This window comes from Euleptes europaea, chromosome 1, assembly GCF_029931775.1.
Source record: "Euleptes europaea isolate rEulEur1 chromosome 1, rEulEur1.hap1, whole genome shotgun sequence".
Classification (NCBI taxonomy): Eukaryota; Metazoa; Chordata; class Lepidosauria; order Squamata; family Sphaerodactylidae; genus Euleptes; species Euleptes europaea.
In genome coordinates, this window is record NC_079312.1 from 92971232 (window position 1) to 92988742 (window position 17511).

Below are 17511 nucleotides of genomic sequence, written 5' to 3' on the forward strand. Positions count from 1 at the left end.
AATCACACTGAGTATACGGACTTAGTAATGGATGAGCCAATTACATGTTTCCTTTCAGTACTCTGGAGACTGGAACAACACAGAACAGCAGAAAAAAGAACAGAATGTCCTCTGTGACCTCACACACTTTGTGAAGTCGTATCTACAACTCAGGAACGGAACGCAAGCGGTGCAATCCGGAGGGCCGCTGCCTGCGCTGTGGCCACCCACCAGTGTAACTATGGCGGTGCTCGCCTGCTCCCTGAAGGGTTTCGTTCGTGAGCAGCTGGCAGGAAAGAGCATGTTGCTGGGTTTTGGGAGGCCGCAACCACGACAGCATCCCCAGTAACTGTGCTGTAGCATCCCATCTTGGGTGTTGTGTTGCAACAGCTGGGCCATGAGGGACAAGGCAGGCAGAACCAATCAGGGGCCAGCAGGGGGCCTAGCCCAGCACACATCACAGTCAAGGGGTGGGGCCAGGGTTCGAGGCTCCATGCCTGCGACATACCCCCCCCTCTTAAAGGGAGCTGGGTTCAGCCATCAGTCCCTGGGAAGTTGACAAAGTTGGCAAGGGCCCCCCTCTCGCAGAGACCCTAAGCAGACCTTTGGCCGAAGTGATGCAAAGGCTGCTGTCATCTTGAAAGGTGCATGGGGACATGACAAAGAGCATCTGTCCGGTGATGGGTGTCCACTCACCAACAGACATGCCTCCCAGCAGCCTGGCCATGCTGCCAAGGGAACCCCCATGCCACCCCTGTCAGTGGTGGAAAAGGAGAGGGGGTTCAGATGTGGGGGCCCGCAGCACCACCCTCAGGTCCCCCAAAAGCCTCCTCAAAGGAGCAGAAGTGGAAGTGGTCTGGGACTGGAATAACCATCATTCCACTCCCAGAGCAATCTATCTATGCTCATAGACCATCATTTGAAATCCAATCTGCATTAATTGTAACTTTTGTGTGCAGTAATGTATTGCAAAGGAGCCCATGCAAGTCATTTGGCATTTCTGACTACCACTATGTGCGATGGGAATTCCAGCTTCTCCCATTATCCTCAATGGGCAATCCTGACAGTAATTTTAGTACATTCCCTCCTGATGCAACCCTGGCTGTCCTCAATGTCCATTGTGACATCAACAGCCCCTCCATAATCCTGCCAGCTGTTGCCACAGATGTAACTAACCCCTCCATGCCTCAAGACAGAGAAAGCATCCCTCGTGGCAGGATTTCAGCCGCTCCTGCTAGGGCCCCAGCAAGGGCTCCAACTCCCCTGCTACAGAATCCAGGTCCTGTAGCCAGGTGCACAGAGGGAGGGAGATTAAGACTAAAATAGAGCAAAGGCTAATTTAAAGCAAATGAAAAAAAACCTACCTCCATTGGGGTGGGGGAGACACACACCCACTCAATAAATTCACAATCTTCCAGTTAGTCACTCAAAACAAAGGGGGGACACACACTACTGTCCACTAATGAATCAAACAGCAAACTCCCATTTACACACACACAACAATGCTCCTACCACCAGGCCAATAACCAATAAGATTATAAATTGCTTTACATATTGGATGTACCATATTGTTTTTTAAATAAAGATTCCAGGAAAAGTGTCACAGACTTGCATCCGTATTTCCCTTCCCCAAAATCAGTATTTTATTAAAATGGTACCCTATTTTAAGGAATATACACCTGGTCGATAGGTTGCCTACTTGTAACTGTTGTTCTGAGTGGTCATTTGTGCATTCACACTTATGGGATTTGTGCTTGCGCAGAAGCTGATCTTAGAAACTTCTAGAGCTACTAAAAGGGCACAAAAATCTCCTTCCCCTTGGTGCAGAGATATACTGTGCATGCCTGAACAAAAGGAGCTGCTCCTTTTCTACTCAGTTCCTTTCAAATTTGAGGACACTGCCAACAAGCATACTGCAGTGGGGAAGGAGGGCAGATCATGTGTGTGTACAGTTACAAGTAAGTAACCTGTCTTTACTTTTTTGTGGTCTCTGCATCACAGTGGTGGGTGAAGATTAGCACCTGCCTACCTGGAAATGGGTGTAGGTGCTGCGAGAAGACAGATGGCTTGCCTAAAGAAGCATTCCTGTGAGCTCTTATGTTGAATTCATAATGATGCACAAAGGCTATGGACATTGCCCATGTGGCTTCTTGACAGAGCTCAGGAAGCAGGATCCCTTCCACAAAGGCATGTGACACTGCCACTGATCTGACCAAATGTGCTCTGGGTAGAAGTGGTGGCAGTTTTCATGCCAGCCGGTAACACAACTTGATTGTATGCGAGATCCAGTGACTGATCCGTTGGGAAGACATAGATCGCCCCTCATGTCTGCGGGCCTATGAGATAAAAGAGCCACACGTGCAACCTGGAGGAGAAGGTACAGTAGATGTAAAAATCTAGTGCCCTCCTCACATTGAGGGAGGGTCCTTTCTGCCTTATTAGTAGAGGTAGCAAAGGAAGTAAGAAGGATATTTTGGTTGAGATGAAAGTCAGAGAAACCTTAGGTAGGAAAGAGATATCAGTGCATAAAGTAACCTTGTTCTGGTGGAAATGCAGGAAAGGAACGTCAGCCCTTAATGCCGCCTGTTCACATGTGCCTCTTGCAGAGCAAAGGACGACATGGAAAACCATCTTGAAGGAAAGAAGTTGTAAGTCAGAAGTGGCCATCGGTTCAAGAGGTTTCTTATGTGTGCATTTTCTTCGTACTCCTCCATGTACACATATTACATAATAATAACTCCATAATATCTATGTAGTTACTGTCACTGACTTCCTCAAGAGGCAACATAAAATAGTACCATTTTGGGAACAAATGGTCTACAAAAACCCAGCTCCTGTAAAATACAGGACATTGATACTAATAGTACAATCCTAAATAGAGATACACCCTTCTAAACCCATTGACTTCAAAGGATTTAACTCTTGCACTGTTAGTCACTCAATTACATATGCTTGCTACAATACATACGATTATATAGGCACACATTACAGAAGAACTGTTTATTAATTTCAGCCCAAGGATTCAGAGGATTTCCCCCCACTGAAAACACAGAAGGGAAAGAAAAGTCACTACTAAGATTTGTAAAACTGTATTTATTTAAGAATTATTTCATATTTTCCTAAAATAATATCTATGAAAAAATGAGGAATAAATTCATCTGAAAGTAAAGACATTTATTTGAGTCCACATATGCCAGTATGAACCAACATGAGTTTTAAGATCACAAAAATCAATGGCTCACAAATGCTTTCTGTTACTGCCTGTCAATTCATTCATTAACTGATGATCCATTTGAAATGCTGCTGAGGGGGAATATTTACATGCCTATCTACATTCACAATTACTTGAGAGCCAATAAAGCTAAATATATATGCACTGAGGCACTGGCAGCCTTCCAGTTCATATCTAGTTTCCTTGTAGCTAGTAACCATAAGCTTGGTGACACTCTTCCCAGAATTTGCCAATCATTTAGTCAATTTGATAGCAACAGTTATTTGAAAAGGCTGTCTATCCTAACATGATGCATTTGATAAAAGGATTAATTCTGCTGTTCCTACTTTAGCAACAGTCCCATTGCCAGCAAAAGCAAGATTTATATACATATTTGAAACTTAGAATGAAACTGAATTGCTAGTGTCTATAGGTCTTAGAATGTTCAAACCAAATCACCCCAAGCAATAAGATCATATATTAGCTCTAACCTAACTTAATAAGATGGCCACAGTGTGGTGCTTCAGAGGAATTCTTAAGTACAAATACATCTTTTTGGTTATTAATACACTTGATTTTTTTAAAGCACCTTTTGTTAGAAATTCTGAAATATACTGAACAAAAAATCTGACCAAAACCCTTTGCGTGTCCTGTTAGGTTCCGGAGCACTGCTGTATTGCCAAGAGACTATGGCGAATTCATACACAGAATTGCTCCAGCCTAAATCTGTTAAAATCAATGGATTTAGACTGGAGTAATTCTGCACAATATTGCATTGTACGTTTTCAGTGCACGTTGGAAATTTAGGAGTAAAAATGTGCTAACACATTCAATTGACTTTATAAACTCACTGAAAGCACACAGAATCGACGCGTGGGATTGTGGCGTGCATGAAACACATGTGTGAGGGATGGCGGGTAGAGGCGCGGGAATAAAGATGAGCGTGTAGCTCGTGAGTGGTGCATGAACAAACATGCGTTGGTTCTTGAAAGGAAGCTTATTTGAGTCGGGGTACGCGCACCCCTTTCTCTTTTGCTTGTATGTACTTTGCAACAGGTGGTGTCTACTAAAGGCAATATCATTAGTATGTCCTTGCTAGCTTTCCTCTCTCTGATAGTAACCTGGAACTTAATAGGCTTGCGTGTAACACTGGTGTAAGTTGGCTTGATGAACATATATAATTCTGCCTATCTTGATGTCTTTCCCTTTGTGTTGTCCTTTTCCTGGTGCTTACTGTGGCATACTTTTTCTACTCTTCAGAAAGATTTGTTATATTTAATAGTTAACTTGTTGACCCTTGTGCGGATAACAAAAGTTAAGCAATGGGGCTATCCACAGACAAGACAGGGCTTTCTTTCTGAGGGCTCTTTATTTCTATAGCCTGCCCCAGGTGTGCAAGGAATACAACTTTGTAAACCCCCCTCCCCCCCAAAAAAACACAACAACTGGAGAGATGAGAACTGAAAATACTTAAGAAGGGATGAAATGCTGAGAACAGTTTAATGTCAATTAAAGGGGGGAAATAGGGAGGGGGACTAAAAAAAAAAAAGCACACAGAATCATAAACTGTATGGCATAATCTAGCCAAAGCATAGCATTTGTAAATCCCACTCAGCATTTATAAACGCCATTCATTTGAATTAAAGAAAGTATTGCGAGCACAATTATGGCCTACTGCAAGCTATTTATTGTTGCACACGGCCACTTTACCTGTAACTGAAGTACTATATAGTTAGGATAGGATTAGTCACTTATTTGAGTCATACATTTTAGGGGTTGTGGCTTGTACCCCATGATAAATCTCCATTGACAGAAGGGATCTTCATCAGCTGAGTGGGACTTATTTGCCTTCCCCTTCACTGCAGTTCAAAATGCCCTCCAAAATGCTGCTCCTTGAGGACCGAGGACCCCCATGAACTGAACAAGGGGAGAGCCAGAGGTCTGAACAGGGAGGGGGAATCAGCAAAAATAATCCTCCCACTTAGTGGACATTTTCTGTAGTTTTCTGCTCCTGGTTCCTGAGCTGACTGCAAGTGCTTAAGTAACCTTTTCATGTGGTAATAACCTGATAACCAGCTCTCTCAAGAACCAGCATATATTCTGTTCTTTATAAATATAAATGCATACCAGGTAACTATTTCCATGTCAAAATGAGCTTCTTGTACATGCAAAGAATGCCTGGTTTGACATGGAAACAGTTACCTGATATGCATTTACATATGTACAAAGAACAGAATACACATTGGTTCTTGAGAGAGTTGGTTCTCACATCATTAGCACATGAAAAGTTTACTTAAGCAGTAGCAGTTAGCTCAAGAACCAGGAACAGGAAACTCTTGATGAAATGACAGGACAGGGTCTTCCTGACCCTCCTAAACTCATGGTCCAAATCCTTGTTTGCATTTCTTTGCTCTAAAAACAGAGATCCAGGTAAGGCTTTTTGGTTTGATTGTGTAATTTGATTCCGCATTCATGGAGACTTCAAGATAGCCACTGGCACATGGGAGAGACTTACCTCTTTTGATTTCTGAATGAGATTAAGGACCATGTTCTCACATGGGTCTCTAAATTCCAAGCCAAATAAGAACTTTGGCCTGCTCTTCAACATTACATTACATCAAGCTTAAGAAATGTCTAATTAGGCCCAAACTACACATGATGCTTAGCTGCATATAATTTTTTTTCTGATGTTTTAGAAAATCAAATGTGGTACGAGAAAGCCATTTCCCTTCTGTGCTTTTTTCCAATTAAAAATATGCTGCCCAAACTCCTTTTTCCCTCTGCGGTGGAAACAGATATAGGCACCCACAACGGATAGGTTTATGAACCCTTCCCTACTCCCATGTAAGTCTTCTGCTCCAGATGCAACCTCTGGCTGCATTTGATTAAAAAAAGAAAGAGAAACGCTGCATGCAAATTTAGTTTCATATATGTGAATATATTTCTGTGTAATTTTGATCACACGCGTCTCTGCCTAGAATTAGCTCTCTCAAATAAGCCAATTTAATCTTCTGTTCTTGCTTGGAAAGCCAAAACTTTGGTTTTGCTCTCAAATCTGGACTGAGCTGCTTGTGCCATTCAACTGTAATACTCTTGGGGTGTTTGGGGGTTGGACTAGAATAGTATACATTCATACACAGGTTGGTGGCAGCATTCATCCAAGACTGGAGGGTCAGTTGGGCTCCCACATTTCTTCCATTTGTAGATCGGAATCTGATCTAGGAAGAGGCTGACTACTGTTCTCAGACTATGTCTCAACCCACATTAAGCACATGAAATCAGTAAGCTTAAGTTTGGCTGCATTATGCCCCTCCTCGATATCCATAAACTATTATGACTTTTGTGTATACAAGTAATCATACTGACTAAAGTGTAAAGACTAAGGGCACTTTCACACATCCTGAATAATGCACTTTCGATCCACTTTCAATGCACTTTAGCGATCGTTTGCAAGTGGATTCTGCTGTTTCACACAGTGAAATCCAGCAGCAAAGTGGATTAAAAGTGGATTGAAAGTGCGTTATTCAAGGTGTGTGAAAGCACCCTCAGTTCACAGTCCTTGGTAACCCGGGGTAGGGGAAAGTCAAATTAGGCTGCCGATGCTGCATAAGAACAGAGGACAGAAGGGGTTTCCAAGTCCTCTTTATTCTAACGCCTAAGAAATATCTCTGAACTCACACTTCTCATACTTCAGACTCAGGATCTATCTACAGCAGACTGGCATATACTAGGTATGGCCCCGGAGGAAGAGGGTAATTTAAGGCTCAAAATCACAAAAACAGAGAAGACTGGAAAAATGTCTCATACAATGCAAAGGGAAATCACTTTGAAAGAAATGCGGTTCCATGATGATTTCAACACCTCGCTGTTAGACAGATGCAGCAGCTTTGTCAATAAACTGAGCCAGCTTGACATCCCGTTTCGTCAGCCCTCCACAGTCATGGGAAATGAGAGTTATCTGGACCTGTTAACAAGGGAGAAGAAAGAACATTATAATTCATCAGCCAATGTACTTTATGCAGACTGACCAGATCCAGATTCAGTCTGAAATACTTTCTCATGTATTTTGATTTGTATATTTACAAATTGATTTTTTTAAAACATCATTTCTGCTGATTGTATTTGGAATGGAACAGCTTTTTCAAATAAAAGTCAGCCACATAACACAGCTGTCAGGTGAGCGGCCTTGAGGAAAAATTGGAGACTAACCAACAAGAGCTCCAGCACAGAGCATGGAACAATTTAGGTTTGAGATTCTTGTCCTTCTTCCAGAAAGAGGTGTCCAATTAATTGACTCATTCGTTAAAAACAGTTTCAGAAGGAAATCAGGTCACAAACACAACTGCAATTGCCAAGTTACGCGACTCAAACCAGCATCCTAAAGGTAAAGAAACTGGCAATACTTTGCGGATCACTTTTGAAGGGAAAAAACAAACACTGGCATTATGAAGCTGCCTGCAAGGGATTATTTATATTTCCTCACTGTGGAATATTGTGTGCTACTTTACGAAATGTTCCTGTTTAGCCAGAAAGCAGAGGTTAGGGGGTGGGTGGAAGGGTGGGACACAGCCTTTAAGTCTAGATGATCTTTGTCCATCTCTGAGATAATATTTAAACTGTGCCAGGAATAGCTAAAATGTGCTTATTTTGCCTGCCTGCTTTCCAGTACTACTGAATATAAATTTCAATGCAAACATAGCAGTTTGTTATTATCAGAAAGTATGCTGTATATATGTGGCCATACAAGCCACCCTTAGATTTGGTTTAAGATGTCTCATAAATATTTAGCTGAAAGTAAACATTTCTCACGATGAAATGTGAAAGGATCAGAAAACAGTACTCATAATGCGCGTATCACGAGCCTCTCTTCATTAAAAGCCTGAGGTTCTTCCTTATGTCTTTTATTTCAAGGTGCTTTCTCACAAATCTTTCCCTCATCCAGAAGTTTTTTTGGGGGGGTTGCTGGGGTTTGTTTGTTTTTTGTCCCTTGTTTTAGAAGCCAGAGATTGAGAGGTATGTTTTGATACTATGAATTCTAAGATTCCTGAGTTAAGAACAAAAGAGTTTTTCTTTCAAATGTTTTTTAACGGGATGCATAATTTGAAAAATGGTTCCTGAAATACTTGACAATATGCATGTTAAATACCTTACTTTTCTGAAATTACTTTTAAATGGGACTCTGAAGTAGACAGTTTTTGCAGAGGTTTGCAGAGACAGCTGCTCGTGGTGTGCAGACATATCCTATTTTATCTCTGATAAACAACATTTTGCACTGGTTTGTACACATGCTCTGCGTGTCTGACCAGAAGCAACAGTGGAACAAAAGAACATGTGTACACGACACAGTAAGCAATGCCTCCCTTAAGCTACTTTCAGCTGTTTAGAACTATTGCTCATCTTCAACCTCAAGTACTTTGTATGCTTTCACAAAACCTTGCCCAATTGATTTTTATAATTAGGAGTTAACCGCCAGGCCCCTACACTTCCTGTCACGCACTCTTCCATTCTATCACAGGTATAAATCTGTCTCACTGCTAGAAGGATGATGGAGCTTTCAAAGCTTGTTGTGAGTGAAGGCTGCACATTTTTGAAAAAGTGAAAACAAACATGGGATACATCAGGAACAGTGAATTTAGAATTCACATTTACATTTTCTTTCTAAAAAGATACCTGATTTTCAAAGTCACCGACACAGTCACTGGCCAGAATGTCCCAGATGCCAATGAAAAATGCTAAATTTTTCAGCTCCTTACCTTATTGTACACGTTAAACCACTCGGGGTGATGATTCATCTTTTCAGCCTGCAGAGCAATTCGAGTCATAAAGCCAAAAGCCTGTGTTAGAAAAATGTTGTTAAAAAAGCTTCTACCTTTGTAACTTTAATGATAGCTTTGTGACAATTTCTGGGGCTAGTCAATGAGAAATCCAAAAGAGAAAAAGAAGGATTGCAACAATTATTGAACTGTGCTAGAACAGTAGACTGAAAGAATGTACAATTTTAGATGCCCATAAGCGTGCACCTGTGAATAAACCAAATCCTTGTAAAATATTGGGATAAAGAAAAGTAGTCAAGAATTCGGGCTGAAGCTATTGCCTGGTATTCATAAGATGTTTGCCGGTTGGCCTAACAATCAAAGCTCAGCTAGTCATTTCATATTTTTCAGTAACAAGATTTTCCAAAATACACTTCAAATGTTTAAACGGTTTCATATACATTACACAGTAATCCCTACAAAAACACTGCAAATGGGACAGGGAAAGGCAGAGAACTGTCGCTTGGTTTGAGGTCACGGCTGAGTAGATCAAGAGACTAAAGATCAAGAGTAGATCAAGAGACTTCCCAATAGAAAACTCACTCTCAACTGCTCAGGTTTGTGCTAAGCAAACAAGATCTTTACATATATACACAGTATATCAGCAATCAACACTCCATGCATACATTGTGATTCTGTAACTGGACTTCCAACGCCAAAGCCAAATCTCTGCACAAGATCAAGAACTTAATTCAAATATTATTTTTAAAAAACATAAGTCTATCATGCACCAAATATGTTTTTTTCCTGCAATAACTATTCTGAAATTAATACTTAAGCATCCTACCACAGCAATTTCAAGCAAATTTTTAAAAGAGCACAATGGTTGGTAATAGTTTCAAGTATCTTTTTTTTCTCCATCACACATTTTACAGTTTGAGGTTTGTGCACTTTCCACAGTTCAAGATTCTCAAGTGTTACATAGTTTCAGTTTCTCAGGTGTTATATTGGTTAGGCTTAGCATAGCAACAGCTTCAATAGTGTTCCTATGGGGGAGAGTCTCCGGTGTAACATTGTTCAAGTTTTGTAGAAGGCTTTCACGGCCAGAGTTCATTGGTTCTTGTAGGTTATCCGGGCTGTGTGACCGTGGTCTTGGTATTTTCTTTCCTGACGTTTCGCCAGCAGCTGTGGCAGGCATCTTCAGAGGAGTAACACTGAAGGACAGTATCTCTCAGTGTCCTTCAGTGTTACTCCTCTGAAGATGCCGGCCACAGCTGCTGGCGAAACGTCAGGAAAGAAAATACCAAGACCACGGTCACACAGCCCGGATAACCTACAAGAACCAATTGTTCAAGTTTTTTTCCTCCACAGGAAACAATAGAAGATGGTTGGGGACAGCAGTTACTCTGCAATTTTGGTGCCAGTAACTTTAAAAACAAGCCCCCAGCCCCCTGGAAAGATTCCCCATAGGGAATAATTGAGCTGAAAAATATGAGAAACATCCCAAAAACACAGATCTGAATACCGTACCAGTATCATACCATACTGATATTTTCCAGCTCCAATATATCAGGATTTGAAAAATACTGTTGTTGGTTTTTTTGCTGCACACCCCTAGTCTCTGCACAAACATCTCTTCCATCAAGTTTTATAATGAATGATTACCTAGCCATTCCTTACTTGCTTAGATAATTCAGAGATGCAACATTATCAGTAATCTTGAAGTGACTCTTCCTTGACCATTCATTGTGACATCCATTGACATTCCACTACCACAGATATCTTTCCCTGCTTCTCCCATTCCATGTCAAGGAAATGGGGATGAAGTAAAAATAATTATTGATGCCCTAATTTAAGACACATCCCTATTTACCTCCATGAAATCGCCACAGTTGGCACTAGAGAGCTATGTAGCTGTCAGGGTCACCAATGACAAATCAGCCTGGACATACTGTCTGTTGAAACAAGATGATTCACAAACGCTTATCCTAGAACAGGGGTCTGCAAACTGTGGCTCCCGAGCTGCATGTGGCTCTTTGGCCCGTTGAGTGCGGCTCTCCGAACTTGGTTCGGAGCCCCTGCTCTCGCACCCGCTCGCGCCTGCAGCTGGGCTGCGGAGCTGGCACGCCTGAGAGAGCGAGCGAGTGCAAGAGAGCAGGCGAGCGGGCGCGCTGTCTCCCCCCCCCCCCGCCGTGGAGAATGGCCAGGTCCCCCTTTCCTTTGCCCTCAATAGTTGGGAGGCTAAAGCCTCCCCTCCCCTCTAGCCGCGCGATTGCTGGGAGGGCGGCTCAGCGGTTCCTGCCCCCCCGCCCGCCTATCAGCTGTTGGGCGGGGCGGGCTTCCTTTAGTAGACCTGGCCTCCAGCTGAGTCCCATTGGGAGGCCATGTCTACCCACTGGCTTTCTTGGCGGTAGACCTGGACTCCGAGGAGGGGGAAAAGTCCCCCTTCAGAGGCCAGGTCTACCAATTGGCTTCCATGGGCCTCAGGAGGCCAGATCTACTGCCAAGAAAGCCAATGGGACTCAGCCGGAGGCCAGGTCTACCAATAGGCCTTTATGGCGGTAGACCAGGCCTCCAGACAAGGATTCCAGACGGGGAGGGGGAAATGGCAGGGACTTACAATTTAATTTTTATCAATAAATAAGATCACTATTAAGTATGATATCAAGTTTTATTCAGTGCACCTATAGTTTAATTAAGACTTAAAACTTTAATTAAAGTTTATTAAGTTAATAAACAGTGTACCTACCTATATAGTTTAAGTTTAAGAAATTTGACTCTCAAAAGAAATCTCAATCGTTGTACTGTTGATATTTGGCTCTTTTGACTAATGAGTTTGCCGACCCCTGTCCTAGAATAAGTTTAATTAGTCTTTAAAGTGCTACTCCTGCTTAATTTTGCTACAGCACACTAACACGGGTGCTTCTCTAGAAGCAACCTGGTTATGAAAATGAAAATCTTAATGTGAAAATACTTTTCTTTTCCCATTGTCTCAAAGGCAGCCAAAGTCATCACCAAGAAGTAACATAGGCAAAAACAAAGAGAATAGGCGTAGTTCAGGAAAAGTTAAACGTACTCATTGCACTGATTTCAGTGGGCATGCTTAACTTCTTTTGGAATGTACCTCACATCCACAATGCTCAGGTCCTAAAAGAAAGGAGGATTAGCCCACATTTCAGTGCCTTAAAGGTTTCGGTACTGATGGATTCCCTGCAAAACAAACATGACATTTACCTAGTGACTTCTTATTCTGCTGCTCATGGAAGCTGGCTAAAAGTAGCATTCAAAGAGGAGTTGAGTAAAATTATGCTTTGCCCTGGCTATTACTGGAATGTGTGGAAAACAGGGGCAAAGAAACTTGTCCGTGGCTAGATGCTATATATGACCCATTTCCTATGTTGTTACATGTAAGGTAGGATAAATAATCTGAGGAAAAAAGGGAGTTTGTAGCCAGTCAGTGAGAATTATTCCGCTACTACAATAAGATCTAAGGCAGGGGTGTCAAACTCAATTGTTATGAGGGCCGGATGTGACATAAATTACATTTGGTCGGGCCGGCCATGCCTCGCCAGCCCAGACTGAGGGGGGGGGGGGCTGCCTCGGCTGGATAGCAGGCCAGATAAGAGCTCTCAAGGGGCCGGATCCGGCCCTCGGGCCTTACTTTTGACACCTGATCTAAGCGGCTGAATTCTGTGGACACTGCATACAGTCATGAGAAAGTTAAGTATGTTTAAGTCCCATAAAAACCGATGTGTCCTATGGCTCAACTTGTTACCAAAGAAGAATTTAGGGAACATCTCAGCATTCAAGGACTTGGGTTCTGTGGTCAATCTCCACTAATAGAAGGCATTTCCATCAGTAGAACAGGACTTCCTTTCCACCCACCCTCTTCACAGAGGAGCGCAAAATGTTCCCAAAATTATTGCTCCCGGGGTACAGGGGACCCTCAGCAACAGCATAAGTAACAAACGGGAGGTCCATAGCGGGAGGAAAGAAACAGCAAAAATTGACCTTCCTTCCATTAATATACGTTTACTGTAAGACATATATATGTTTACTGCAAGACAGCGGATACAGGACTTAGTTTGAAGGGAACAATAAGCTGAGCACATCTGGATACTGTGAGTGCCTCCACGGGAGATCTCCTGGGAACCCTAGGTAAGTTCCCTTGGGTTCCAAGATGGGAGACAAATGCACTTTTTAAATTACCAATGTTTTGTGTGTGGAAAAAATACCAATATAGTGTAAAATACTGATCAAATCAGGTTTATCTTTATGACTAAAATCAAACCTCTTACTTACAGTTCATTTTAGACATGCACAGCCATCTCCCGATTACATATAGTTTCCAACATAAAAATGAGGAGGTCTGCTGAAGTAATTTTACCAGAGCAATCTCCATTAAGTCCTCTAAATACTTCCCTTGCTAATTAAATGAAATTAGAACTTTATTGTTTATGGATCACCTTTTGTATCTGTAGGCCTGTAACCTTCCTTTTATAAAATACCATTGGCAGTAGAGGGAAAGGCTATTTAGGATTGATTATATATGAAAACATTATTACATAATCAGTTTGGACATTTCTTCACGTCTTGAAACATGATCAGTAATTGGGTGTAATTGGTGATCAAGGAAACTATCTGGTGATCAATTAAAGTAATTACCAGATTCCGGCAACACAACCAATCTTAATTTGAGCTGGAGTCTGCACTTCTTCAACTTTAATTTAAAATAATGAATATTATTAAGCAGTCTGCAAGCCAAGATCACGGTCAAGCATATGTGATATGGCAGTAGTGTCAGATTAGTTTTGGTGGGTTTTGTTTCCCAGAAAGCCAAACACTTCATTTTGGAAAGTGTTTTGTTTATTCTGAAAAAAACTCTACCATGGCCTTGACCTTTATACCAGCATTGCAAACACTCAAGTTTATCACAATGAGAATATTTCAGCATCCTAATGTGCAAAGGAATTTCTTTACAACCATTTATCAGCATTTAAAAGCAACTCAGTGGAAAACAGAAATTAGCACCCAGTTCCCAAGTAAATCAGCCCATTTAGGGGTTTCTCTTTGTCCTGGAGATCGAAAGTCAAAAAGACAAATAAAGCCCAGAGGAGCCTTCTTAACACTTAGATCAAAACAAAGCCAAGACAGACAGTTGAACAACCTATAACCATGTTCATCTCAAGCAGTGGGCCAAAGAGAAAAAAGAATACAGACTGTGAGCCCCATAAAAATGGGGTTGCTACTGATTCCTACTACAAGGTGACCTTCAGAGCTAGCAATTACTAAAAGGAAGATAGGGTTGGAGCCAGGATTCCAGCTCCCCACCCAAGCAATGCACATGAGTTAAGAGGAAAAAGGGAGAGAAGCTTGTCTCTTAGCAAATGGAAACCAACACATATGTTCAGATATGACTATTCTATGCAGAACATGGTGCCTTAATCTTCCCCATTGAGAATGTTTGCTGAGAATTTCTTGGTACCCCCAATACTATCCAACCAGCAGCATAGTAACAACAGATACACAAACACAATCTTGGTATATGTTACTGCAATAGAGCAATTCTGACAGGACAGCAAGTAGTGCATTTACAGACCCATTCTTTTGAGACAAACACGTACTAAATTAGAAGGTTTTTTTTTAATCTTCTCATTAATTCAAAAGCACTTCTTGAATCAGGCAAAAGTATTAGAGACTTGTAGATCAGTAACAGCTAAGCCACATTTACATTCTATAAGGCAACTGCCCAAACACGCCTGCTTTGGGGGAAACAACTGTATATATTTATCTAATAGTCAAGGGCTGGCCCTGTGTAAACAGAGGTGAGTCTCTTCAACAAGGCCAGCCATGGCTACAATCAAGGGTTCTGAAAACCCACAACTCCCAGGTTTGAAGATTCTATAAAAACTAATTTTAGGCTGAATACCCAAATATTAATAGTGATGTCTGTGCATATATAAGTATCACAGACCTCAGAATTCCAGTAGCTGCCATGGAAGCAACGGTGGTCACTCCCAGTAGGAGGTAAGGCAAAGGCCAGCAACTGAAGAGGAGAGAGCCTGGAGAGAGGTGTTAGTGAGGTGGAAGTGAAGGAAGGTGGAAACCAAGAGCTGTCGTGGGGAGATGAATCAGTGGTAAAGGATGGGGGAAACCTGGGCTGGAGCAAGGACTGCTGGCAAGAGGGAGGGGATAAGATGGGATTTCTCTTCCCTGTAAGTTTTTGATCACCACTCTCTTGCATATCTACTGTCACACAAGGAAAATATTTTATTACCAGAAATGGGCTTTTTTGGTGGTCAACTGGCTGAACAAACTGGTTTTCCCAAGGGCAAAAAACGATAGTAAAACATTTATTGAAAAAAAGAGAAGATTTTTTTAAGAAGCGTGGTTATAAAATGTGTTTGTTAAAGCCTGCTTTCCTATGCATTTCACAAACAGAAATGAGGTAAAAAGATGACATTTTTGCATATTTTGCATGGCAAAATGCTGAGCTTTGGAAAGATGGCAAGTCTCTTGGCTATTCAGCTGTTCATTCTTTTATATTTCTTATGCAATGCTTGCCAACTTTAAGTTTACAAGTAATTTATTAAAATAATAAAAGAAGATATGTTGGGCTAATATATTCTTACAACTGTTACTAACAAAGGAGGAATTGTTCAAAAAGTAGCTGCAAAGCTTAGCAACATAAATTATTTTATTTATTGTCAGTTCTTAGGCCTCACAACCCTTCAAACATTCAGCAAAGAGGGAAAAGGCTAATTCCATATCCACCAGCCCTGTTATTTCCAATAAGTGATTATTCTGCATGAGGCTGCATTAATTGTGGCAACGTAAAGTGGCTTCCCTAATACTCTATTTGATACGCTATACTGAAGTGATGAATAATTTGTCTCAACAATGTCTATATTTTTATGTAAGTTTCTTTATAGATAATTAACCATTACTGCTGCATACCGTATCCTATGATTCAATTTTGCAAACCATATGCATACTCTTGATTTGTTTCTTTGGAAAGGGGGAGGGGAAATAATCAAGATTGTGCTAAATGTAGACAGTAATATAGTTCATACCATTTTCTTGTGCTCATAATACCTGCTGAAATTCAATTTACACAGGAGGAGTTAAGAATTAAATTGAAATCAATGAGACATGATTCTGGGCCTGCATCCAAACAGCGGAGATTCCCCGTTGTGCACCCAACCTCTGCTACAACTGCAGAGGCATTTGCAGCAACAACAGAGGAACTACACAGGGGGGTTCTCCAGTTTTCCTTCCCTATCCCCTCATACCTGCCTTCTTCCCATGCTACTGGTGGGTTGTTTTTTTTCATCAGTAGTAGCTCTATCGCTATAGAGTTTTAACATAATAGTGATATAGCAACTACTAATTTTTTACAAAGCTGACAACTCCACTGGTGGCAGAGGCAGGTATGAGGAGGCATGGAGGGAAAAACTGTGCGGATGTGGGAAAGGAGGTTTAAAAATCCACACCTGCCCATCCACACAGTGACCCAACTTGCTTTGAGTACGATCTTTCCAGAAAACACAGACAGGCAGGGGGAAGTCCAGAAGGTGGACAACTGTACTATGCTGGGCAAAAGCTAGATTTCTGTGTGGAAGCAGCCAAAGAAAATTGATATAAATCTTTTATGAAATTTTGATTGATATTTACTGTATTTCTGGTTGTTGGTAGCCACCTCTAGAGTGACACTAATGAGTATGGGGCACAAATATTTTAAACAAAATACTGAACCACATGTTCCTATGTTTATCCACCAACAGAATTAATGTAGCTTCAAAAGGGCTATTTAAGTATTAAAAAGTATAGGAGGAAAAGACAGGCAGTGTGGTGTGGTGGTTAAGGTGTCAGACTAGAACCTGGGAAACCCAGGTTCAAATCCCCACTTGTGCTATGGAAGCTTGCTGGGTGGCCTCGGGCCCTGACCCTGGCTAGTATTTGGATGGGAGACCTCCGAGGAATACCACGGTCATGATGGGGAGGCAGGCAATGGCAAACCACCTCCAATGTCTCTTGCCTTGAAAACCATTAGTCAGCTGTGACTTGATGGCAAAACAAAAAAAGAAAGAAACACCCTCTCTCAGCAACCCTTCCCCAATCTTTCTTAACTCAACGAGGGTAGCCCTAACTTTTTTTTTTACCCTGGAAAATCAGAATCTGTCTTGCTGATGCAAAACAGAAAGCCATCAAGTGCAGTATTCTGTATTGAACAGACACTAGCCAGACACCTTGGGGAGCTCACAAGCAGGGCATGAAGGCAACAGTCATCCCTTTTATCTGTCCCCAAATGGCTACAGAGTAAGGTCTTGACTGCATTTTATAAAATTGTATTCACAAAACTAACACTTGGCAAAAAGGTGACAAGATCTGTGGAGCTTCCAGAGCAGGATGATTTATCCATGAAGAATAATGGCATAAATGTTCCAGGTCATCTAAATGGGGACAGGCTAGAACTTGTCAATGAGCTAATAGAAGAAAAGGAGTAACCTAAAGAGGCCAAAAGATTGTAGGGGAAAATATACGCATGAAGGACACTTGGAGGGAAAC

At 41.6% G+C, this 17511-nt stretch overlaps 1 protein-coding gene across 1 annotated transcript in view; it reads right to left on the bottom strand.

The window, feature by feature from the left end:
- Positions 1-6864: 6864 nt before the first annotated feature.
- The window catches only part of PCBD2 (pterin-4 alpha-carbinolamine dehydratase 2), a 44093-nt gene continuing 33446 nt past the window's right edge, over positions 6865-17511 (bottom strand). Inside the window, exons 3-4 of the mRNA XM_056847748.1 lie at positions 8944-9024; positions 6865-7154 (exon numbers count right to left, since the gene is read on the bottom strand). Coding sequence (XP_056703726.1) covers positions 7059-7154; positions 8944-9024 — 177 coding nt within the window. The 3' untranslated portion in view covers positions 6865-7058. The remainder of the gene's footprint in view (positions 7155-8943; positions 9025-17511) is intronic.